This window comes from Manis javanica, chromosome 5 (assembly GCF_040802235.1).
Source record: "Manis javanica isolate MJ-LG chromosome 5, MJ_LKY, whole genome shotgun sequence".
In the NCBI taxonomy this organism is placed as follows: domain Eukaryota; kingdom Metazoa; phylum Chordata; class Mammalia; order Pholidota; family Manidae; genus Manis; species Manis javanica.
In genome coordinates, this window is record NC_133160.1 from 92,576,714 (window position 1) to 92,601,791 (window position 25,078).

The window sequence follows — 25,078 nt, forward strand, 5'->3', positions numbered from 1 at the left end:
AAATCTAGTTAAAGTTCATTTTAGCCTAAATTATAGTTAGTGATTTTTGTTATATTTTGTTACTTAAAATTTTACATGTGTATGTATATGTATATCTATCTACCTACCTATCTATATCACTAAAAACAGAAATAGAAGAACATTTATTTCATAATGAAAAAAGTGGATCTAGTTTAATTGTCTAGAATTTTAACAGCAGTGTATGTTTTTCTGTCATAAAGCTATTGCTATTAGATCTGCTGTATATTGCTGTGGACTTACCTTTTTAGTGAGAATTGTCTGCCAAGCACCAAAGACTGAGATTCCACTCTGCCTTTGAGGCAAGGAACCCTCTTTCATGTTGCTTTTCTGAGTTTTTGATTGAGAATCTGAGGATGTTTTTCTTCCTCCAACACTTACCTTCACAAGTTCTGAGCTTTACTCTTTAGCTTGAACCTACCCCATTCAGGTTCAAGATTTGGCTACTGTCTTAAAGACGAGGCTCGTATTTGTTGCCAGCTCTTGATTTTTGGTCCCTAAACATCACTAGTCTGCAGATTTTACTCCGTCTCTCCAGCCCAGAATTTTACCCTTTTACCTGCTCTGGAACTCAGCAACTACTTCATAGTAAAGAACCAGTAATGAGTTTGGGTTCCCCTAGTCTTCAGTCCTTAATGCTAGACAATATGACTTTCAAAATTCTGCTCGTTACTTTTTCCCTTAGAAAATCTGTCTGCCTATGCTAAACCCAGTCATTAGCTTTTGCTCTGCCTTGGTAAATGCCCATGTGGAGGAAAGCAGCTTGCAGTGTTAACTTATATTAGGAAGGAAGGGCTTTTCCCTTTTTGAAATTTGTACATAAGGTCATCTTTGCTTCCACAGATCTCTGATATCTTTAAAACTATGATTTTACCATTTTGCCATATTTGAAAGGTAACTATGGTTTACTAAAACCTACTCATTGGTAGTATTCCTTGAGTAGCTATTGTAATTTGAAATAAAATATGTTAATTCAAAAAGCAATTTAGAAATAAACAGTCACTGTCACTGAACATGTTTTGAAAGTTTAATTTACTAGAATAATAGAGTAATTTTAAATTTGTATGTACAGCTCTACATTTATGTAAAATAAATATTGACTTAACTACAAGAAGAAAAAAAAATCAAAACTAAAGATAAATCTTTCAATTCTATTTAGATAGATCTATCTTTAAAAGGTAGAACAGAGTTGACCACCCTGTGATATTACCACTCAAGAAAACAATGGGAAATGGCATAAATAAAAAAAATCAGAAATCTCAAGAAGAACATTTTTAAAGGTTCTGGAAACAATAAATAGACAATTGATCTCTTGAAATGGACAGTAGCCTTTACTAAAGAATGTAGCCCTCACTAAAGAAAAACAGAATGCACAGTTGCTATGTTATGCAAATATGTCCAGTTTTCAACCAAAATTTACTAGATAGGAAAATATCAGATAAGTATGATCCAGACTAGGGGAAAAAGCAGTCAAGAGAAACTTACTCTGGTTAAGTCTAGACATTGTATTTAGCAGATGAAGGTTTCAGAGAAGCTGTTACAAATTTTTTTAAAAATCACTGGGATTTACACTTAAGTAATTAAAGTAAAATATGCTGACAGTTAACCAATAGATAGGGAATCTCAATAGAGTAATAAAAAAAGCAAGCAAACAAGAGAAACAAATGAAAATTCTAGAGCTATAGGGAACAATAAATAACAAATTCACCAACTGGACTCAAAAGCAGATTCGAGATGACAGAAAACAGAATCAGTGAGCTAAAGATAGTTGAATAGAAATCACTGAACCAGAAAAACAGAAAAAAATGGAATAAAATGAGTAGTTTCAGAGAGACCCGTGGGTCAATGTCACATGTTCTAACATACATGTAATGGGAGTCCCAGTGGGAGAAATAAGAAAGAAAGGGGAAGAAAAAAAGATTTGAAAGAAATAAAAGCTTAAAACTTTCCAAATTTGATGAAAAACATGAATATACAAATCTAAGAAGCTCAATGAGTTATAAGTAAGTTAAATATAAAAAGAACCCTCACTTAGACACATCACAGTCAAACAGCTGAAAGCCAAAAATTAAGAGAATATCTTGATAACAAAAATAATTTATTACATGTAGTAGGAATAGTATGATAAACTGAACTTCTCCTCAGAAACAATGGAGGTTGGGAATCAGTGAAATGACATATTCAAAATGTTGAGGGAAAAATCAACCAAGAATTCTATATCCAATGAAACTTATTTAAAAAATGCATAAGAAATAAAGACATCCCCAACTCTTTTACCATGACATAAAATAAAAAAGTATCAAAAGAGAAACTTTTTCCATGACTAAACCTAAAGAGCAATCTTTATTTACTATCTGCTGTAAAAAGCTTGGGAGATGACTCAGGGATCAAATGCTCCATTCCTTGCTGAAACAAAGGGGTTTAATAGTAAGTGTTTGGTAATTAGAGTTTTGGAAGATCAGAGCATACATGAAGTTTAACATGTCTTTGAGGTCAGATGGTATATGAAATTTTGCCTGTCAAAATGTCAGGGAAAGAGAAATTAAAGAAGACACTAACAAATGGAAACTCATCCCATGCTATTGGATAGGAATAATTAATATAGTCAAAATGGCCATCCTGCCCAAAGCAATATACAGATTCAAAGCAATCCCTATCAAATTTCCAACAGCATTCTTCAACGAACTGGAACAAATAGTTCAACGAACTGGAACAACGAACTGGAAAATTCATATGGAACCACCAAAGATCCCAAATAGCCAAAACAATCCTGAGAAGGAAGAATAAAGTGGGGGGGATCTCACTCCCCAACTTTAAGCTGTACTACAAAGCCACAGTAATCAAGACAGTTTGGTACTGGCACAAGAACAGAGCCACAGACCAGTGGAACAGAATAACAGAATAGAGACTCCAGACATTAACCCAAACATATATGGTCAATTAATATACAATAAAGGAGCCAGGGACATAAAATGGGGAAATGACAGTCTCTTCAACAGTTGTTGCTGGCAAACAGCTACATGTAAGAGAATGAAACTGGACCATTGTCTAACCCCATACACAAAAGTAAAATCGAAATGGATAACAGACCTGAATGTAAGTCATAAAACCATAAAACTCTTAGAAAAAAACAAAGGCAAAAATCTCTTGGACATAAACATAAGCGACTTCTTCATGAACATATCTCCCCGGGCAAGGGAAACAAAAGCAAAAATAAACAAGTGGGACTATATCAAGCTGAAAAGCTTCTGTACAGCAAAGGATACCATCAATAGGACAAAAAGGCATCCTACAGTATGGGAGAATATATTCATAAATGACAGATCTGATAAAGGGTTGACATCCAAAATATATAAAAAGCTCACACACCTCAAGAAACAAAAAGCAAACAGTCCAATTAAAAAATGGGCAGAAGAGCTGAACAGTTATCCAAAGAAGAAATTCAGATGGCCAACAGACACATGAAAAGTTGCTCCACATTGCTTGTCATCAGAGAAATGCAAATTAAAACCACAATGAGATATCACCTCACACCAGTAAGGATGGCTACCATCCAAAAGACAAACAACAACAAATGTTGGCAAGGTTTTAGAGAAATGGGAACTCTCCTACACTGTTGCTGGTAATGTAAATTAGTTCGACCATTGTGGAAAGCAATATGGAGGTTCCTCAAAAAGCTCAAAATAGAAGTACCATTTGACCCCGGAATTCCACTTATAGGAATTTACCCTAAGAATACAGCAGCCCAGTTTTAAAAAGACAGATGCACCCCTATGTTTATCGCAGCACTATTTACAATAGCCAAGAAATGGAAGCAACCTCTGTGTCCATCAGTAGATGAATGGATAAAGAAGATGTGGTAGATATACACAATGGAATATTATTCAGTCATAAGAAGAAAACAAATCCTACCATTTGCAACAACATGGATGGAGCTAGAGGGTATTATGCTCAGTGCAATAAGCCAGGCAGAGAAATACAAGTACCAAATGCTTTCACTCATATGTGGAATATAAGAACAAAGAAAAATTGAAGGAACAAAACAGCAGCAGAATCACAGAACCCAAGAATGGACTAATAGTTACCAAAGGGAAAGGGACTGGGGAGGATGGGTGGGAAGGGAGGGATAAGGGTGGGGAAAAAGAAAGGGGGTTATTACGATTAGCATGTATAATGTGGAGAGGGGCACCAGAGGGCTGTTCAACACAGGGAAGACAAGTACTGATTCTACAGCATTTTACTACGCTGATGGATAGTGACTGTAATGGGGTTTGTGGGGGGGACTTGGTGAAGGCGTGAGCCTAGTAAACGTAATGTTCTTCATGTAATTGTAGATTAATGATACCAAAAAAAAAAAAATGGCAGGGAACAAGAATGGGAAAAATGCTGAATTTAGATGAAATCAGGAGCTAGTCTCTGGTGCAGCAGGTCAGTTAAGCTTGGGTTTTACATGGTTAATGCAGGAGGATTGGGCATCGATAATTTTTTCGGGGACTCTGATTTGCAGAAAATGACAAAATAATTTTTCCAAAACATAAACATGGTAACCTGTCTCATCCTTTGAAGTTGAAACCAGTGATTTTTTTTTTAACTGCCTGGGACAATCTTCATGTGATTCCTAACAGCTTAACTAATTTTGATTTTTGTTGTTGTTTGTTTGGTTTTAAAATACTAAGAGCTTTCTTTTTAAATATCTAGTTGGCATCTCTAGGCAAGGGGATCTCACTGAGGGCTCCATGTAGCCCCACAGCTAATAGAAATAATAACAATGCTGATAATGAAGGCAGTGGAAGCAAACACTCTTGCTTATTAATGTGTGTGATACCATTCTAAGAATTTTACATAAATCATTTTAATTCTACGATTATTTATATCATTTTTAGGTAGGGCTCTGGTTTTCCAGATGAAGAAGTCAGGAGGGTTTTGACTTACCTTTACATGGAGGCATAGCTTTTATTTCATCACACATTTTATGGCTTTTTTTTTCTCAATCTCTAATTGCCTTTTAGTTTGCCCTCCCACTTTTGCTTTTGGGAGTTGGACACAGCTGTTAGCACTGCCAGTTCCCTTACTAGAATGGAATTTTTAATCCTCTGTGTTTCTTTGAATAACTGGCTGCCAGTTCAAAGGCTGGCATATAAGCCTATGACCTAGATTCATATCCTGGTTTAAAAAAATGAGACCAGGGAGATGAGAATCAGGCATTTTTAACTTTTGTGCTGGGACTCAGATTCTTCTGCAAAGCATGTGTTTCCAAAACCCGTGAATAGGATTCAAATATAGGGTTAAAAAAAAGAGCATGAGAAATGTCTATTATAGTTACTCATCTTGTGCCTTCCCTATTTTCTGTGATGTATGAAGGATCACCAACAAAAATTTGATGGTCTTATTTATACATACTATTTTCCCTGAAATGGTGTTTAGGGTATTATATATAGGTATTGTTTTAATTATTGATACCAGAGTTTCAGATTTGTCTTACTAATCATTATCCTAGGAAACATATTTGACAGAAACATCAGTAAAGAACACAAGCAGAGACTCTCTTCAGAGAAGCATAAATATGCTATGAGGAGATGTCATGAAAAGGACTGGTATATTTTTGCTTGGTAGAGGAGTCAGTGAATCTGTTGAAATTTAGGATAACTAGTGTGAGGAAATTTGCTAGGAGGGGACACACTATTGTAAAATAATATTGATTACTGATGCAGTTTCTTACCTTCGCTTCAAGGCATTAAAAACAAAAAGATTCCTCTGTTGTAGCAGCCAAACCTGTCAATCCAATCTAGGCTGTGCACTGGAAGAAGGAATAGATAGGGATACCAGGCAGGAAGCAGGAAAGATAAATAGCTACTGGTAAGAAAACTAAAATGTACAAAAGGGACAATCAAGATCTTTGCAAAGCTTTTCTAAGCGCTCTGGACTCACTCAGGCATCCTTGTGCTTTTGCACTCTCTTCTTCTACCTTCTGCATAGCACAGAAGCAGCCCCAGAAGATCTAGAAGCCTTATTTGGAGTTAGCGCTGCTATTGCTTATCCTCAGCCTGCTTTTACTAAATATGCTCTTGATGCAGGCGAGAAGGAAACAACTGCTGACATTTCTTCGTAGTCTTACCAGTCGTGGCATTTGTGTTTGGCACAGGACTTAAACCAGAAATGTGGGATTCATGTAAGAATCTCCTTCCATAGTCACGATCAGTACTCCTACTTTTAGTAATTCTTTGGAAGTGGAAGGTGGTGTTTCTGGCATACACTTGAGGGTGATAATGGGGATAAAAGGAACAAGAGCAAGTATGCTCTATGATGTATGGCTGCTAGGTAGACACCAAATGTATGCTTCCTCAGTATCCAAATTTGTTTGGCTTATTTGAAACATTAAAATGCTTCCCTGTTATCCCAAACCCTGATTGTTCAGTCGTGTTTTTTGTATTGAAATTAGTTTTTGTAGAATGGTAAGATTAGCTAACGCTTTTATAGAATCAGGCACCGATCTAAGTATTTTACATGTCTTAACTCTTTAGTTTTCACAACCCTATGACATATGATATAAATACTATCATTTTCCCCATGCACAGATGAGGAAAGTGAGAATCACAGAGGGTAAGTGGCTTGCTTAGGAACCTCCAGCAAGTAAAGAGCAGATTTTTGGAGCCCAAGAAACCTAGTGCTGGAGTCTGTGTCTTCAGCCACAATAGTCTCTGCCTACAAGAAAATCATTGAAAGTTTGGTCTTTATTCATAATACAGATAAATACATATGTTATATGTAATATGCTATATTTTAAAGTAATTTGAGGAAAGTGAGTTTTAAAGTTTTCATTGAAATAATTAGCTAATGTTTTACAGGCAATTGTGCAACAAATATATGGTATTTTATATTTAATTGAGTTGAAAATTATTATTGTAGTTATTAAAATACATGTGTTTATATTGATTGAAAGTGTTAATATAACTGTAGAGCATATAAAGAGCCATAAATGATGAAAGGGGAAGCTTTTAATGTAATTGGAATCTGCTAAAAATGAATAGTTTTGCTGCTTATGAAAACTAATAATCATTGTTCTCATTCCTGGATGAAATTTGATTTTCATTATGAAATTTGAAACTAGAGTTTGATCTATATTATGAAGACTTTTTTTAGGATTATCAGCCTAAATTTCATCATTATGTTTTTTTAACTTAAGTTTAGATAAAGGAATTTTAATGTGTATTTAGAGGACATATATTTAAGGATACTCTTTAAAGTGTCTAATTCTAATGATTAATTAAAGAAAATTTTCATAATTATCTACTTATACCATTGCTTAGTGTGAACATCCATGCTATATCTTCTTGGATATTTTCAATATAAGATATATTTATGCTTATACACTGAAATTTTTTTCAGGAAATTCCAGCACCAGGCAGCTATGATGTTCAAAAATCATATGCGATGTCTCAAGTTCAACATAAATACATGCCACCTCGTAGTTTTGTGGCTAAACTAAAACATGCCTCCTTTCTTAGCTGTACTCCTTGGTGTCCAGACAAAATGACTGATGGGCCAGGTAAGTTTTTGACAGTCCTTTAAAAGCTACAGGGAAAGAAATCTAAGGTTTCCATTTTAAAACAGACCATTGTAAACATACACATACTTTTACTTTGCCTCTTTTAAGTATACAGGACAAATAAATCCTGGTTATTCAGGAAAAATTTGGTTTATTTTTCAACTGTAAAATGATTTGTTTGGAGTTTTATGTTCCTTAATTCTACCAAGGACAATTTTACCCATTTTATTAAAACTAATAAAGTCATCTTCTATTAAGGAAAAACCCCAAATCTTAAAATGCTAGAATTATTAGAAAAGCACTTTACCATGATTTAGATCAATCATATAAAAATACACATCATACCAGTTTCATGGAATTATTTTAATGTTTCTCAAGTATCAAGAAAACATCTATACAAATACTTTTTTGGGGGTCTAAAATAATTGGTTTTTAAAATTGGGATTAGTTCAGCTACTAGTAATAACATTCTGAGCTAAAAATGAATGTAATAACTTTACCTGGTAATGAAGATAAATCATCAAGTATGTTATTTCACACAGGAAAGTGGTATAGCAAATAAGAACAATAATTTCCAACAGTAATATACAAATGTATTGCCACTATACAACCAAACTGTTGTAATCAATCTTTATGAGAATATGAAGAGAAAAAATGAAATAGCGTGGAGAAATTCTTTCAAATTTTTAGTGAAAAACAGAAGCAGGAGGATACAACCTGTCAAGCAAAGAGGAATACTTGGAGAGCCTGAGATCCACAGAGGCTTGCTTTGTTTTTCACTGTCTTTCAAGAATCAAGTATATTGCCAATTTTAAGGTCCATTTTATGTAAAAAAATTTTTATTTTCCTTTTTTTTCTCTTTGTGTTATTGTAACAGTAGCTCAAGTATACCGTTGATTTTGTCAGGTTATAGCTTTGTTGTGAAGTAGAGTTCAAACAGCTTTAATATGTCTGTGAGCACACTTAATATGCAGTCACCAAGAAGTGGTGCAGGGAAATTAGTTCTCTGAGTTCTGGTGCTATCACTGTCATCATCACCAAGCACAGTCAACCAAATAAAAAAAATATTTATTTCAGAGTCTCTTAAAGTAAATTATGTTAAACTTCATATTTTCTGAAGATTTTATTCTCTCTGCCTTTACTTTCCTCTCCATAAAAATTATAGATAGAATTCATAAATGAGCTACAGTTCAAGTGCCAGTTTTAGCACCCTAACTTTTGATAGCTCCAGTATTCAACCTATGGCAAGTAAATTCGCTAAGTTATTTCATTGCTTTCTATTTTAAAAAATTGAGATAATATTTGCCACCTACTTGGCTTTCAAGAGTATACTGAAGATTAATAAGACTATTTCAATGTCATTTTCATAACTGGTGAAGCTTCTCAGAAGTATAAGGTCTTATTATAATATGAAACACATTTCTTAATATCAAGTCAACACTAACTTCTGAAAGAATTTGGGAGGGGGAATTCTTCATAATGAAGGCAGTTATTATTCAGATGTCAGACTCAGTGACTGTTAAAGTCACTATACAACTGTTGAGTAGCCAGCTTACCAAACAAAAAGAGTATACACCACATACCACATTGGTTAAAGCAGTAATCCATCAAGCTTAATCTTACATTTTAAAGTAACCTACAGTTCAAAGAAATGATAGCAGAACTCCCATATGCCTATTTTAATAAACACATTAGAAAAAAATGTGGATTTCTGAAGCTATTACCTGATACCATGGTGTATAAAATTTGATTTCCTCTGATGTGCAGATATTGTAGTAATTATAGAACTCTTTATTCTTTTAAATTTAATCTGGTATCTTAAAGTATGTAGTTCAAAATATGTCTCCAACATAGATTTAATACGTAATCAGGGTGAATTCAATTAATATCCATGCTTCATTTCGGTAATTGAAGATTAACTTCCATCGGTCCTCATGCTGTTACACTGATCCAATCAAGGAAGAGATATTCAGGTGCTTGAAATTCTTAATACCATCTAACTTTTGCTGGGGACGACTAATATGTTAAGTCTTTTGATTTTTAAATAAATTGTTGTATAATCAAAGATACAGTGATAATAGTCCTATTGGTTATATTTGTGTCAATTTTTATCCTGTGACTGCTATCCTTTTATATCACACATTCATATGAATAAGAAAAAAAGTGTGCTTTAATCCTATTGTCATTTAAAAAATGGTTAAACTGTTTACCTTAATACTAATGGGAAGGACCTATTTGGGTTGTTTGTCAAATTCTTTATGTCAATAAAGAATTGTGTTGTTATGTTTATACATATGCATGTAACTGAAAGTATTAGATTGTTTGAATCAGTTTATAGACCATAATATGCTTATAACTTGAGTCATGACATTACTATCAAGAATTGAGTGCTTGCATATTGTTATCTTTCTACCTATACATAGAATAATTTGCAAGTGAAAATTGATTAATGAATGTCTTACATTTGGTACGGTAAAAGTGTTAAGAACTAAGGTTGATAAATGATATATATATATTCTGAGTTAGGAGTTTGGTTAATATATGAGTAATATTCTTATGAGAGTTACAAACTTATAGGCCATTCATTCAATCACTCGACATTTTATAGCCATGTATTTATTTCAGATTGTTTTAGAACTTTAATTAACAATGTGGAAGTGGTTTTGTTTTATTCATAAATGACTTTTTTCTTGGACTACACATACTTAAGGATAGAACTCATTTTCATTAGTCTAAATTAAAGAGGGAAATTGTATATTTGTGATCAGTACACTATATACCATTAAATGTTGTATAACCAATAAAAACACATTAGAATCATTTAATGAAGAAATTATTAAATGAGGTATATCATATTATAAAGCAATCTACACTTATTGCATCAAGTTTGTGGATGTGTAAATGATTTAATGATTGATCCAGCTCAGATAAAGTAAAATTGTTAAGTGGAAAAGTAAGTCCTAAACATAACTTTATCTGTCATAATGACCTGTTTTTGGAAATTTGGAAGAGTGAAATAATCCATAAATTTAAAGAGAAAATGAATGAAAATATTGAGAGTGTGGGAAATTAGAGACTCTCATATTTGTGGTGGATATGTAAATTGATATTAGTAATTTCAAGGGCAGGCTGGCAGAATGTTTCAAATATATATACCATTTCACCACCAAATTGTATTTCTGGGATTACCATAAGGATAATAAATGATATGCCCCAAATTTAAGCATCAGAAAAATTGATCAAAGAACACCAATAATGAGAAGTTTAAAATGTCCTAAGTGAAAGAAGAATGGGTTTGCTTAATTCTGATACATCAACTGAATAGAATCCCATGAAGCATTTTTAAACGGTATGTATTTTTTTAAACCTGGTAACAAGATAGGGTTCACTTGATCAGTCATTTAACAAATATGCCCTGAGAGCCATTTATGTATTAAGCACTGTTCCAGGGGCTTGTGATATAGTAGTGAAAAAAATATGAACATTGTTCTTTCAGAGAGCTTAATTTCAGGGCTAAGAGACTTTTAATAAATGAATGAAGAAATAGATCAATAGATTGGTAGATGAATGAGTGAAAGAAACGAGGAAGGAAAGAGGGAAGGAAGAAGAGAAGGAAGGAAGGAAAGAAGGAAGAAAGGGAAAGGGAGGGAGGAAGGGAAAAGAATGAATACTAGTTATAAATGCTATGGATAAAAATAAGAGAAAAGGAAGAGTAAGAGTTCAGAATGGGTTGTTTCAACTAATGTTACTGGAGGAGGCCTCACTGGGGAAATAATATGAGTAACAACTTTAGGCTTGTTAAAGATTTTGTTTTGTTTTCAGTTTTTTGTTTTTCTCTATATGAACATACACTGCTTTATAGTAAGTAAAAATTATTTAAAGATTTTTCTTCTTTGAAGTACAGTTGATGTACAATGTTGTATTAGTTTTAGGTATTCAACATAGTGATTTGACAATTATATATACATTATGAAATATTCACCATGATAAATATAGTTAACATTTGTCACCATACAAAGTTATTTTGGTCTTATTGACTATATTCCCTATGCTGTACTTTTCATCCCTGTGACTTAATTCATTTTATATTTGGAGGTTTACTTCTTCACCTGTCTCACTCATCTCCCACCTCTGTCTCCAATGGCAACCACTGGTTTGTTCTCTATTTATGTCTGTTTCTATTTTACTTGCTTGTTTGTTTTATTTTTTAGATTCCACATATAAGTGAAATCATATGGTATTTTTCTTTCTTTTTCTGACATATTTCACTTAGCATAGTACCTTCTTGGTCCATCTATGTTGTTGCAAATGGTAAATTTCACTGTTTTTAATGGCTGAGTACTATTCCATTGTGTATATGTACCACATCTTCTTTATCCACTCATCTATTAATGTGTACTTGGGTTGCTTCCATATCTTCACTGTTATAAATAATGTGACAATAAACATAGGGGTACATATATATATTTTTTAAACAGAGATTTTGGTTTCCTTAGTAAAAATCCAAAAGTAGAATTACTGGGTCATATGGAATTTCTATTTTTGGTTTTTTGAGGAATCTCTGTACTATTTTTCCATATTGGCTACACAAGTTTACAATTCCATTTACAGTAATACCAGGATTCCCTTTTCTCCACAACTTCACCAAGACTTGTTATTTCTTGTCTTTTGGATAGTAGCCATTCTTACTGGTGTGAGGTATTATCTCACTGTGGTTATGACTTGCATTTGCCTGATGGTTACTGTTGAGCAGTTTTTACATATCTCTTGGCCATCTGTATGTATTTCTTGGAAAAAATGTATATTTGGGCCCTCTGTCCATTTTTTAAATTAGATATTTTATTTGGTGTTGAATTGTGTGATTTCTTTATATATTTCTATATATACCCTTTATATATACCCTTATTAGGTATATCATTTATAAATATATTCTCTCATTCAGTAGATTGCCTTTTCATTTTGTTGATGGTTTCCTTTATGATGCAGAACTTTTCAGTTTGATGTAGTTCTGCCTGTTTATTTTTGCTTTTGTTTTCCTTGCCTGGTGAGATATATCCAAAATAAAATTGCTAATGCCAATGTTCAAGAGTTTACTGTCTAAGTCTTCTTTTAGTTTTATGGCTTCAGGCCTTACATTTAGGTTTTTAATTCATTTATACTTTATTTTTCTATATTATGTAAGATAGTGGTCCAGGTTTTGTTCTTTTGCATATAGCTGCTTAATTTTTGTAACACCATTTTTTGAAGAGATTTTTATTTCCCCATTATATTTATTGCTTTGTCATATATTAATTGACATACAAATGTGGGCTTATTTCTGGGCTGTTTGTTTTATACCATTAATCTATGTGTCTGTTTTTATACCAGTACCATACTGTTTTGATTATTATAGGTGTGTAGTGTAGTTGGAAATCAGTGATACTACCAGTTTTGTTATTTTTTCTTAATATTGCTTTGGCTATTCAGAGTCTTTTGTGGTTTCATACAAACTGTTCTGGTCTGTGAAAAATGCCATTGGTATTTTGGTAGGAATTGCTTTGAACCTTTAGATTACTTTGGGTAGTATGGCTTTTTTAACAATATTAAGTCTTCCAATCCATGAGCATGTTATATCTTTCCACTTATTTATGCTATCTTCAATTTCTTTCATCAATGTCTTATAGTTTTCAGAGTACAGATCTTTCACCTCTTGGCTAAGTTTATTCCTAGGTATTTTATTCTTTTTGATGCAATGGTAAGTGGGAATTTTTCCTACTTTCTCTTCCTGCTACTTTATTATTGGTACATAGAAATACAACATATTTATTGGTTTTTTATCCTGTAACTTTGTTGAATTCATTTATTTGTTCTAACAATTTTTTTGGAGTATTTAGTATTTTCTATATATGGTATCATGACATAGGCAACAGTTATAGTTTTCTCTCTTTCTTACCAGTTTGGATGCCTTTTATCTCTTTTTCTTGTCTTATTGCCATGGCTAGGACTTTCACTACTATGTTGAATAGAAGTGGTGAGAGTGGACATCCTCATCTTTTTCTTGATCTTGGAGGAAAAGCTTTTAGCTTTTCACCAGTTGAGTATTATGTTAGCTGTGGGTTTGTCACATAGGGCCTTTATTATGTTGTGTTTTCTGTATACCCACTTTGCTGAGAATTTTTATTATGAATAATACTGAATTTTTCAAATGTTTTTTTTGCATCTGTTGAGGTGATCATATGGTTTTTATCCTTTGTTTTGTTAGTGGTGTATCACATTGAATTATTTGTGAATATTGAACCATCCTTACATCCCTAGAATAAATTCCACAGGGTTGTGGTGCCAATAATCATTTTAATATATTTTTGAATTTAGTTTGCTATCATTTTATAGATAATTTCTGCATCTATGTTTATCAGGGATATTGGTCTGTAATTTTTTTTTAAATTTCTTTTGTGTCTTTGGTTTTGGTATCAAGGTGGAGCTGGCCTCATAGAATGATTTTGCAAACATTCCTTCCCCTTCAATTTTTTGGAATAATTTGAGAAGGATGGGTAATAACTGTTCTTTAAATGTCTAGTAAAATTCACCTGTGAGGCCATCTGGTCCTGGAATTTTGTTTATTGGGAGTTTTTTGGTTACCAGTTCTATTTTGTTACTAGTAATTGGTCTGTTCAAATTTTCTATTTCTTCCTGGTTCAGTCTTGGAAGATTTTAGGAATCTTTTTTTTCTAGGAATTTATGCTATTTCCCCCCCAGATTGTCCAAATTGTTGGCCTTTGTGCTTCCTACACAAAGGTCTGTCTAAAGGTTTATCCATTTTGTTTATCTTTTCAAAGAATTAGCTCTTAGTTTTATTGATTTTTTCCTGTTTTTTTCTTAGTCTCATTGTTTTACACTCTGATCTTTATTTTTTCATTCTACTAACTTTGGACTTTTTAATTCTTTTTCTAACTCCTTTAGGCATAAGGGTAGATTGAGAAATTTCCTTGTTTCTTGAGGTAGATCTGTAATGCTACAAACTTCCCTCTTAGAACTGCTTTTGTGTGTCCCAAAGATTTTGAGCCATTGTGTTTCTATTTTTATTGGTATCTAGATGTTTTTTGATTTCTTCATTGATCTGTTGGTTGTCAGTAGCACATTGGTTTGCCTGTATGTGTGTATTTTTTACCTGTCTTTTCTTATAATCGATTTCTAGTTTCATGGCACTGTTGGAAAATACACACGATATGATTTCAGTTTTCTTAAATGTCCTGAGACTTGTTTTGCAGCCTAATGTGATATCTGTCCTAAAGAATGTTCTGTGTACACTTGAAAAGAATGTATATTCTGCTGTTTTTGGTTAGAATGGTCTGTTTGTATCTGTTTAGTCCATGTTATGTAATGTGTCATTCAGTGTTACTGTGTCCTTGCTGACTTTCTGTCTGGATGATTTCAGTTAATGTAAGTGGAGTGTTAAAGACCCCAGTTATTATTGTATTACTCTCACTTTCTCTCTTTTTGTTTACTAATATTTGCTTTGAATATTTAGGTGCTTCTCTGTTCAGTGTATAGTCATAATTGTATCATCTTGTTGGATTAAACCCTTTCTCAGTATGTGATGTCCTTGTCTCTTTTTACAGTCTTTGTTTTAAGGTCTGTTTGTCTAATATAAATATTGGTAACTCAACTTTTGTTTTTTGTTTTTTTTTTTCATTTCCATTTGCATGTATTATCTTTTTTTCTATTCTCTTACTTTCTATCTGTATCTGTCTTTAGGTATAAATGTCTTGTAGGAAGCACATATATGAGCCTTTTTTAAAAAATCCATTCAGGTACCCTATGTAATTTTGATTGGAGCATTTAACCATTTACATTTAAAATAATTATTGATAGGGGTGTACTTTTTGCCATTTTACTACTTCTCTTCTGGTTGTTTTTGTCATTTTTCTCTGTCTCTTCTGCTCTTTTCTTATGAGTAACGGCATTCTGTAAGGTTATGCTTAGATTTCTTTCTCTTTTTTTTTTGTACCTATTACATGTTTTTTGTTTGTGTTTACCATGAGGTTCATATATGACATCCTAAGTATACAGCAGTCTGTGTCAAGTTGATGGTGATTAACTTCAAATGCATTCTAACAGCACTACATTTTTACTCCTTCTGCTCCACATTTTTTGTATATGATGTCTTATTTACACCTTTTTATTTAGTGATTCCGTTAACTAATTTTTAGGAATACTTGATTTTACCACTTTTGTCTTTTAATCCTATACTAGCTCTGAAGTAATTAACCTACTTCCTTTGCTATATGTTTATTTCCAATCAAAATTTTTTCCATTCATAACTTCCTCACTTCTAATTATGGCTTTTTCTTAGTCCCTTTAATGCTTGTCAAGCTTGTTTAGTGATGGTGAACTCCTTTAACTTGTTTGTCTGGGGAACTCTTTATCTCTCCTTCAATTCTGAATGATAACCTTGTTGGGTAGACTTTTTGGTTATAGGTTTTTTCCTTTCGCACTTTGAATATATCATGCCACTTCCTTCTGGCCTGTAAAATTTCTGCTTAATAATTAGTTGATAGCCTTTGGGTATTTCCTTATATATTCTCTTTGTGCTTTTAAGGTTCTCTGCTTATCTTTAATCTTTGTCATTTTCATTTTTATGTGTCTTGATGTGGACCTCCTTAGGTTCATCTCATTTCAAGCTCCTTGTGCTCCCTGGACCTGGATGTCTGTTTCCTTCCTCAGTTTAGGGATGCATCAAGCTATTACTTCATCAGATTAGTTTTCCACTCCTTTTCTTTCTCTTTTTTTCTTTTTTTTTTCTGGGACTCCTAAAATGTGAGTGCTATTTTATTTGATGTTCTAGAAGTCCCTTCATGTATACTAATTTTTAAAATTCTTTTTTTCTTTTTGCTGTTCAGCTTGAGTGCTTTCCATTACACTGTCTTCTAGATCACTGAGCCACTCTTCTGCATCCTCTAATCTCTTGAGTCCCTCTAGTGTATTTTTCATTTCATTTATTCTATTTTCCATCTCTGATAGGTTCTTTTTTATATTTGCTGTATTCTTCTACTCCTCTCTTAAGTCCAGTGAATATATTTATTGCTGTTACTTTTGACTCTGTTGAATAGATTACTTAACTGTTTTTCATTTAGTTTTTTTTTTTTTTAAGTTTTTACTTGTTCCTTTATTTGGAGCATATTCCTCTGCCACCTCATTTTATTTGACCTTCTGTGCTTGTTTCTATTTATTATGTGAAATGGCTCTCTCTCTCAGCCTTGTATAGGAATGTTCCCTGGGTAGACTCTGGGTTCTGGTGGCTTTTATTGGCTGGCTGGAGGCTGATCAGGACACAGGTCCAGGATGCTCTGTACATGGGGTATTCTTTCAGGTTGGCTGAAAGATGGTGGGCACAGGTCACAGAGGCTTGGGTGCTCCCTAAAGTCAGTGCCCTGATGACAGTGCCAGAGGCTGGGTAGGTCTTGGCTTGGGGCAGGGGCCTTAGGGCACTTTGAGCAGATGTTGCCCTGGGGGGAGGGCTGGATTCTGAGTGGTTGCAGGCCTGGGGTGTCCCAGTGTGTGCCATATTGGTGATCCTTGATAGGATGCCAGATCTTGAATGGGTGTGTTTGTATTTGGGCAGAGCAGGGTCACCTCAGGAGAGTGTCCAGACCCTGCTTCTGTCCTGTCAATATGGAGGTGAGGCATAAACAATCATGCTTGTCAGTACCTTTAATCTCAGAGAGAGACCAGCTTTTCCCTTGCCATTGGGCAGTGCTCTGGTTTAGTAAGTTGGCTTCCTTCACTTACAGTCTTGTTGCCCTTTAAATGGTGTGTTTTCTAAACTTGTACCCTAGGGAAGGCAAATACGTGCAAAGTTTCTTCCATGATAGCCCTCCCTTATGCAGTTAGCCATTTTGTGGGTGTGGTCCTTGTCTTTTCCATGTTTCCATCTGTCTTGTTTTTTACGTGGTCTCTTTATGCTTTGTGTGGAAGCTGTTCATTCAGCCCTCAGTTCTTCATCAGGAAGAATTGCTGTGTATGTAGCTGCAGATTCAGTGTGTATGTAAGAATAGGTAAGTTCTACACTGCCATTTTGGACCTTTCTTCTCTATTTTAAGATTTTCAAATGAAGAATATATTGAAGTTTAAAGCACAATTTTTATTACAATAAAATACTTAAATGAAGGATAGACTCAGTAATACATGGCATAAAAGACAACACTTGTAGGCTGATACTGAAACTTATTTCACATAGCAAGTGTGGATGTATGAGAAGTGTGGAAGCATGAGAAATAGATCATTTCTCATGAAAATAACATTGTGGTTTCTGCATCACATTCCCACAGGAAATTATTTTAGGAAGCAAATATAATTTTCTTTGAAGTTAATTGAACATATCCCATGAAGATAGTTTTGTTCACTTTTTCAGTAAACATAAGGAATACCTTTGATATAAAAATCAGTGTAGTATGAAAACTAATTATTTATTCTATTTTCTCAGTGTCTAGTAATATTATAGCTGCAGAAATACTATATGGTTTATAAAAATGCAGTTCATCCCTGTTGATGAGTATTGTTAACCTATTGCAATTAATTTCTTTTTATACTTCCTAGAAATGCTTCTGGGATGTTAAAATGCAAAAAAAATTCTAAGTATATGTAAAAATTGATCAGATCAATTTTGGAGATGTGTTGATTCTATATCTTTATTTAAAATGATGGAAATTGTATTATTAATAACAAGTTTAAGTTAACTTCATTAGTTTTCAATCTCAAATTGTTTTTATTTATTGGCAATTTTTATATATTTCAGGTAAATTCTCTTTATACATAATTTGAGAGTGATCATATTTACTAATAAACTTATAGGTAATTATCCTATATATATATATATATATATATATATATATATATATATATATATATGTATATAGTTTTCCAGGTTGCTAGTTTTTTGAGTTATTAACTTTTTGAAAGTTAAAGAATATGGGAAATGCTTCATTTGAGAAGTAAAGAGTGACTCTGTGGGGAAGGGGAGGAAAAAACAAAATATTTAAAACATAAAGGGTAATAGGATCAAAGCCTGAAGTAGAGTGGTAGCCTTGAGGCAGAAAATGCACTTTGTTTATTTGTTGAGATGGGGGATAAAGTATAAAAAGTAACTGAAGATATATAGATTTTATATATAGAGATAATACATAGAGGAGAGATTATCTCTAACATTTTGTGGGTATGGCATTATATAATAGAATGAATTATAAATTGGTAAAACAGAAAGGCTGCACAGTTTTAAAAATAATTATATCACTTGAACTAAAAGAGATAGACACAGTATATAAAATAAAAAGAGGCTTCTGGATTCTCAAATTTCTGCTCTTGGATTCTCAGATTTCTACAGGTAAGGGGTTGGCTAATAAAACTACTTAGTTGCAAACATAGGCTACTTTTTATTGAAATTAAAGGATGGCTTAGTGTACAGAACCAAGAACCCATAGAATGAAGTCATGAAAAAGACTGCACAGCTTCTGGGTAGTAGGACTGAACCCTTATCTATGAACTAGCAACACACACTCAGCTGAATTTGAAATGCTGTGAACCTATGACTGCTACATCTCCTCTTTTTCTCCCTTTGAACAAGTATGTTTAAAGCACTAATCTAGGTCGGTTCTACCATTACTCTCTAGGATATGTGTAGGGGTAGATAATTTGCCTCATTAATTCAAGGTCTTTAGACTGAGAGAAATAGTATTCAAAGAGCTGTATAAAAAGAACTACAACAGGGGAGTCTCATCCACATCTGAACCATAATTACATGCCAAATCCTGGACCTTGAGTTAATTCCATAATGAGATGAAACTGGGAGTGTTCAGAGGTGAGTTTGCTTGTATTTTGTATGCACAGGGACATATGAAATGTGTGGCCAGAGAGTAGACTGTGGCAAATTGTGTGATATTTGCCAAAATATATTCCATCTTCTAAGTTATTCACATAGTACAGTGTTTACATTGCTCTCATTGAGTGTTGGAGTTAATTTCTAGTTGTCAGGTGAACTTTGTACTACCTTAGCCAACAGAATATGGCAAATTAATTGCTTTGTGACTTCTGGGTCTAAATCATGAAAATTTCTTGCACTTCTGGATAGTCTTCTTAGAGTGCCCACCCTTGAGTCACCATGCTGTGTAAAAGACAAACATCTAGGGAGAGGACCATGAAGAGGAAGTGAGGTCCCCAGTCCTTCGTCCTGGCTCAGCTCCCAGCCAACAGCCAGCATGGACTTGCCAGCCATGTAAGTGGGCAGAAGTGGACATGAACTAACTGCCAGCTTCCAGTCAAGCTTCCCCAGCTGACACCCTGTAAGAGCTGAGACAACCCTTTCCCTCTGAGTCATGCCCAAAGTATAGATGTTTGGACAAAATAAATGAATATTGTTTTACACCGCTAGTTTTTGGGGAGTTCTTCATGCAGAAAGGTAGCTAGAATAAATTCTAAGCAGAGAAAGAAGACAAATGAAGGCAGATGAAGTTACTTCAAATAAAAATATGGAATAACTGGACTGGTGGGCAAAGCAAAACTGCAGTACATTAAAGGTGATGTGGTCAAAGAATAAGATGTTGATGGTCTGTGTAACTATTCAGTTGAAGATGTATCCATGCCTATAGTTGAAATGGAATCATGATTAAGGTTAAATCCAGGACTAGAAGGGCTATTAATAATATTGAACTATCTAAGAAATATTTGCTAGGGTGTTATAGTAATCCATGTCCTGAGATCATCTAAGATGGGAGAGAACATTAGTGTTGGGTAAATAATAGCTAGAAAGAGGAAAAGATCTTAATTTATATAAACTAATGATTAAAGCAGTTATGCTATATTTGAATAGAATTTTAAGTTTTCAACATTTCACATAGATTACTGGATTATCACAACTAGTTTATGAGTTAACCATTACTGTCTTTACATTTAAGGGAGAAAACTGAAGGTCAGGCAGTTAAAAAGAAGAAAAATTGCTTATATTCACACAGATAAAAAATAGTATAAATAGGAATAAAACCCAGATGGTTATTTATTTTTTAATTCATTCATTCTTTAAAAATATCATTTCTGAGCACATACTGTATGCCAGGCTGGGAAGAAGGGGGTTCCCAGCCCAGGACAAGTTCTGTATATGAATTTGATGAGACCAAAGGAAAACAAGGGTGAGGGGTAGGAAATGCAAAGGTTTAACGGTTTACTTTCACAGCTCAGTCCCTTCCGGCTCTGCATCGGGCATCTCGGCTCTCTCTCCTTGTGCCTTTTGCCCCATCTTGCTTGGCTCCCAAGCTCCCAAGTCTCTCTAGCTTCCTCTGCCCTGCTCTGATCCCCTGCCCCTCGCTCCAGGAGGAACTTTGTGAATGTGTCCCTGGTGAGTAGCAGGGGCCTGCCCAATTACCTACAGGAACTCAGGAGAAGACAGCCCCTCCACTGCCCACCGCAACCCAGGGCTGGAACTTCCGTGACTGACTAGCAGTTCTGCTGCAGGTAAACGTCCCATTGATTGGCAAACAGGCTCTTACATGTATATACTGTGAGCAATATTCAAGGCCAGGCAGGAATTCTTGTCAAAATCTTCAATTTCCCCCACATGGGCCATACTCAATTCTTGTCGTCAAGTCTCCTATATCTAGTAGGAGAGGATAATATCTATAATTATAATGGAGTCTGATTTTTTAGTGTCCCCTATATTAAAATTGTTTTAAAAATCACATATAAATTTATTGGCAAATGGATGAGCAACTTATTTAAAAATTTTTTTGAAATATATTTGGCATATAGCATGTGTAAGTTTAAGATGTACAGTGTGTTGATTTGATAAATTTGCATATTGTCATATGATTGCCATTATATGCATTAGCACCTCCATCAATTACATAATCATTTCTTTTTTGTGGTGGAAATAATTAAGATCCAGACTTAGCAATCTTGATGTTTATAATACAATATTGTTGCCTATAATCACTATGCTATGCATTGGATGTATAGAACGTATTTATCTACTAGTTGCAACTGTGTACCCTTAAATATCTCTCCTAATTCCCCATCCCCCAACCTCTGGTAACCACCATCTGTTTTTATGAACTTGGTTTTCTTTGGATTCCACATATAAGTGATTGATATCATATAATATTTGTCTTTCTTTCTAATTTAGCTCACTTTGTTAATGTCCTCAAAGTCCATTCGTGTTGCAAATGGCAGGATTTCCTTTGTTCTCATGGCTGGATGATACTCCAGTGTGTGTGTGTGTGTGTGTGTGTGTAATATCATTATTAGCAAGAAACATAGTTCCAGCAGACACTTTACCAAGTGCTTCATGCATATTAAATAATTTAATCCTCACAACAGCCCTGTAATTACTGCAATTTACAGAAAGGGTGATCATATCTTAGGTTATGTAACTTGCCTAAGGTCCTATGTTTCTAAGGTGGTGTATAGCTAGGATTCAAACATAGGCTGTTGACACACAGGCCTGTCCCTTTAAACAGTCTTCTCTGCTAATTATACCCATTAGTTTTAGTTAATAAATTTACATTAAATTTATAAATCCTTTGGTTATGAGTTTGGTTAGCATAAATCCATTCTTGTTCCCAGGGGCTTTTATATTCCTGGGAAAATGAGAATCATTTCAGTCCTTATAAATGTGGGTCAGTCATAAGATAGAGAATGCATCAAGAAACTGGGGTATGTCAATGCTAAGACAATACAAGTTGACTTTATATAACAGAGCTTTTGACAATGACGAGTAGACTCCTGATGCAATTACAAGTGTAGACATCATTTTCATTTCCTGGTACCTTTTGTATTCCTTTGTATGGAAGGGAAATTTATAACTGAAGGATGAAGGAAAAATTAGAGGGTAAGAGGTTTAGAAGAAAGACAGAAGAGAATGAAATATATGATATTGCATCTGTTCTCAAATGTGCTTCTTGACAAGGTTTTAGTTCTTATGGCTAGAAGAATAAGAGCTAGAAATAAAATGTTCGTGAAAGTTTTGGTAAGATCTCGGGTAAAGGATAATGGCAAGAAATTTCCAGAAATATTTAAAAGCAGCTCTTTTCTAGATCTAAGAAGTATTACTTCAGAGACCAAAATCTGATTGAATGCTGCCAAGAGTTGCTGAAAACACCATTCTCTTCCAGGGAGTAATTCACTAGGATTGGAAGGTCAAACAGGATGTACATTTTTAACAACCCACCAGATGAGTCTGATGCAAATAAATTAGGGTTTACCATTTCACAATGTCACAGATATCTTCTGATATGGGATTATCTCATTTGGTATTTTAAGTCTTCCATAATTTTGAGTCATTTTCTATTTAGTGAGTATGGAATTCTTACTCATATGTGTAGGTCCCAGTCCAACCTAGCAAAATGAAAGTGTTCCAATTTATTCCATTTGTTTTCCTGTATACTGCTACCTTGGGCTTTGTCTGAAGGCCAACAGGAATAGGAAGGCATGGAGGCTCAATAAGGGTGCAATCTGAGGCAAAGGCCTACAAAGGGTAGCTTAGCTTTAGCCTGATCTCATAGGGGATCCCTGTAGTGTAAGCAATACCTGAAAGTTGTCTTATCTCAAAGGAAAAGCACTGAGACTTTATACTCCTGTATCTATCAATCATTGTTGAAGAACTTCCCTGGGGGCACATAAATTTCCTTGCACATCTGGATCTCTGTGCTTACAGGCAAATTGAGCTCCTGTCAGCATTCCTCTGAAAAGAGCCTGAGGTGCTGGCTACTGGAAGGAAAAGCACACAAGAGCCAGACACCTGCAAAATGTATAAAAAGGAATCCAGGAAATCTGGATGGAGCACTGATATTATTAACTTACCTTAAAGTTTAGAGTCCACAAATACTATAAGGTCCTACTCTGGCCTATCCACTGTGCTGAATACAGTTTTTTAGAAATGTGAAAGGAAATTTAAATCTAATCACATATTTTAAAATGGTTAATCAATAATTTTTAAAGGGCTTTGTTTTTTTTTGAGTTTTTTTTTTTTTTTTGGTTTTGGCTGAGCTGAGCCTTGAAAGGAATTAACAAAATGCACCTTGGAAAGTCCTAAATTAATAACCTCAGCATTGTGGCTGCTAAAATAATTCATTTTTTGAAATTTAAGTTAAATATACTAAAAAAAAGTATTTTTTGGTATTTCATTTCATCATCACAATGTAAGCCACTAAAGTAAAACAAATAAATTGTATCTCAGGAAAAGTAAGGAATTATAACGGGACAAACTTGTCTTTTAGAATGCTAATTATTAAATGTGACTTTATTCTTTCATTAATGTATTTATTTATTCATTCATTCAACAAGAGAATTCAGCTGCTAATTTGTACCTAACTTTCTGAAGTAAAAATTAAAAACAGATCTCCTACATTGATGGACTTTAAAATATACATTTTTTAAAAGTTAACTTGGGTGCAGTTATATAATTTGTAGTTTATAGTTGTGTAATTTAAAATTTTATTTATCATCAGTTTTCAAATATTTGGGTTCCTTTTCTTCTATTGTTAGAACATAAGTAAAAATACTTCCTGAAAGTGTTTTAACATTTAATAAAAGTACATGGTAGTACTTACCACAGAAAGCAAAATAAACTGGCTATAATTATCAGTAATATTTTGTGTGTCCAGAGGGGCTACTATATCCTGTTACTATTTTTTATTCCTTTATGGAACTTAAATTATATATATATATATATATTTTTTTTGACAGGGCATCTCTCATATTTATTGATCAAATGGTTGTTAACAACAATAAAATTCTGTATAGGGGACTCGATGCACAATCATTAATCAACCCCAAGCCTAGTTCTCAACAGTCTCCAATCTTCTGAAGCATAACGAACAAGTTCTTACATGTTGAACAAATTCTTACATAGTAAACAAGTTCTTACATGGTGAACAGCGCAAGGGCAGTCATCACAGAAACTTTCGGTTTTCATCACGCATTATGAACTATAAACAATCAGGTCAAATATGAATATTTGTTTGATTTTTATACTTGATTTATATGTGAATCCCACATTTCTCCCTTATTATTGTTATTATTATTATTATTATTTTTAATAAAATGCTGAAGTGGTAGGTAGATGCAAGATAAAGGTAGAAAACATAGTTTAGTGCTGTAAGAGGGCAAATGTAGATGATCAGGTGTGTGCCTATAGATTAAGTATTAATACAAGCTAGACAAGGGCAACAAAACATCCACGGATGCAGAAGCTTTCTCTCAAAACAGGGGGAGTGAGGTTCTAAGCCTCACCTCTGTTGACCCCCAATTTCTCACCTGATGGCCCCCCTGTGACTGTGCCTGTCTTAGGTTGTTCCTCCATTGAGGAATCTTATCTGTCTCTGGCTAACCAGTCATCTTCCGGGGCCATACAGTGGGATGTAAAGTTGGTAAGTGAGAGAGAAGCAATATTATTTGAAAAGGTTAGCTTTTTACTTCTTTGCAGATTTATGCCCTGTGGCTTTTATGCCCAGCATTTGTCTTGAGGTATCTTTACCACTTGGAAGAATTATG

General features: G+C 34.0%; 1 protein-coding gene across 1 annotated transcript in view; it reads left to right on the top strand.

The window, feature by feature from the left end:
* Positions 1-25,078, top strand: part of STPG2 (sperm tail PG-rich repeat containing 2) — a 376,556-nt gene that overhangs the window by 233,448 nt on the left and 118,030 nt on the right. The window contains 1 exon segment of the mRNA XM_073237276.1: positions 7,405-7,564. Within this exon segment, the coding sequence (XP_073093377.1) occupies positions 7,405-7,564 (160 nt within the window).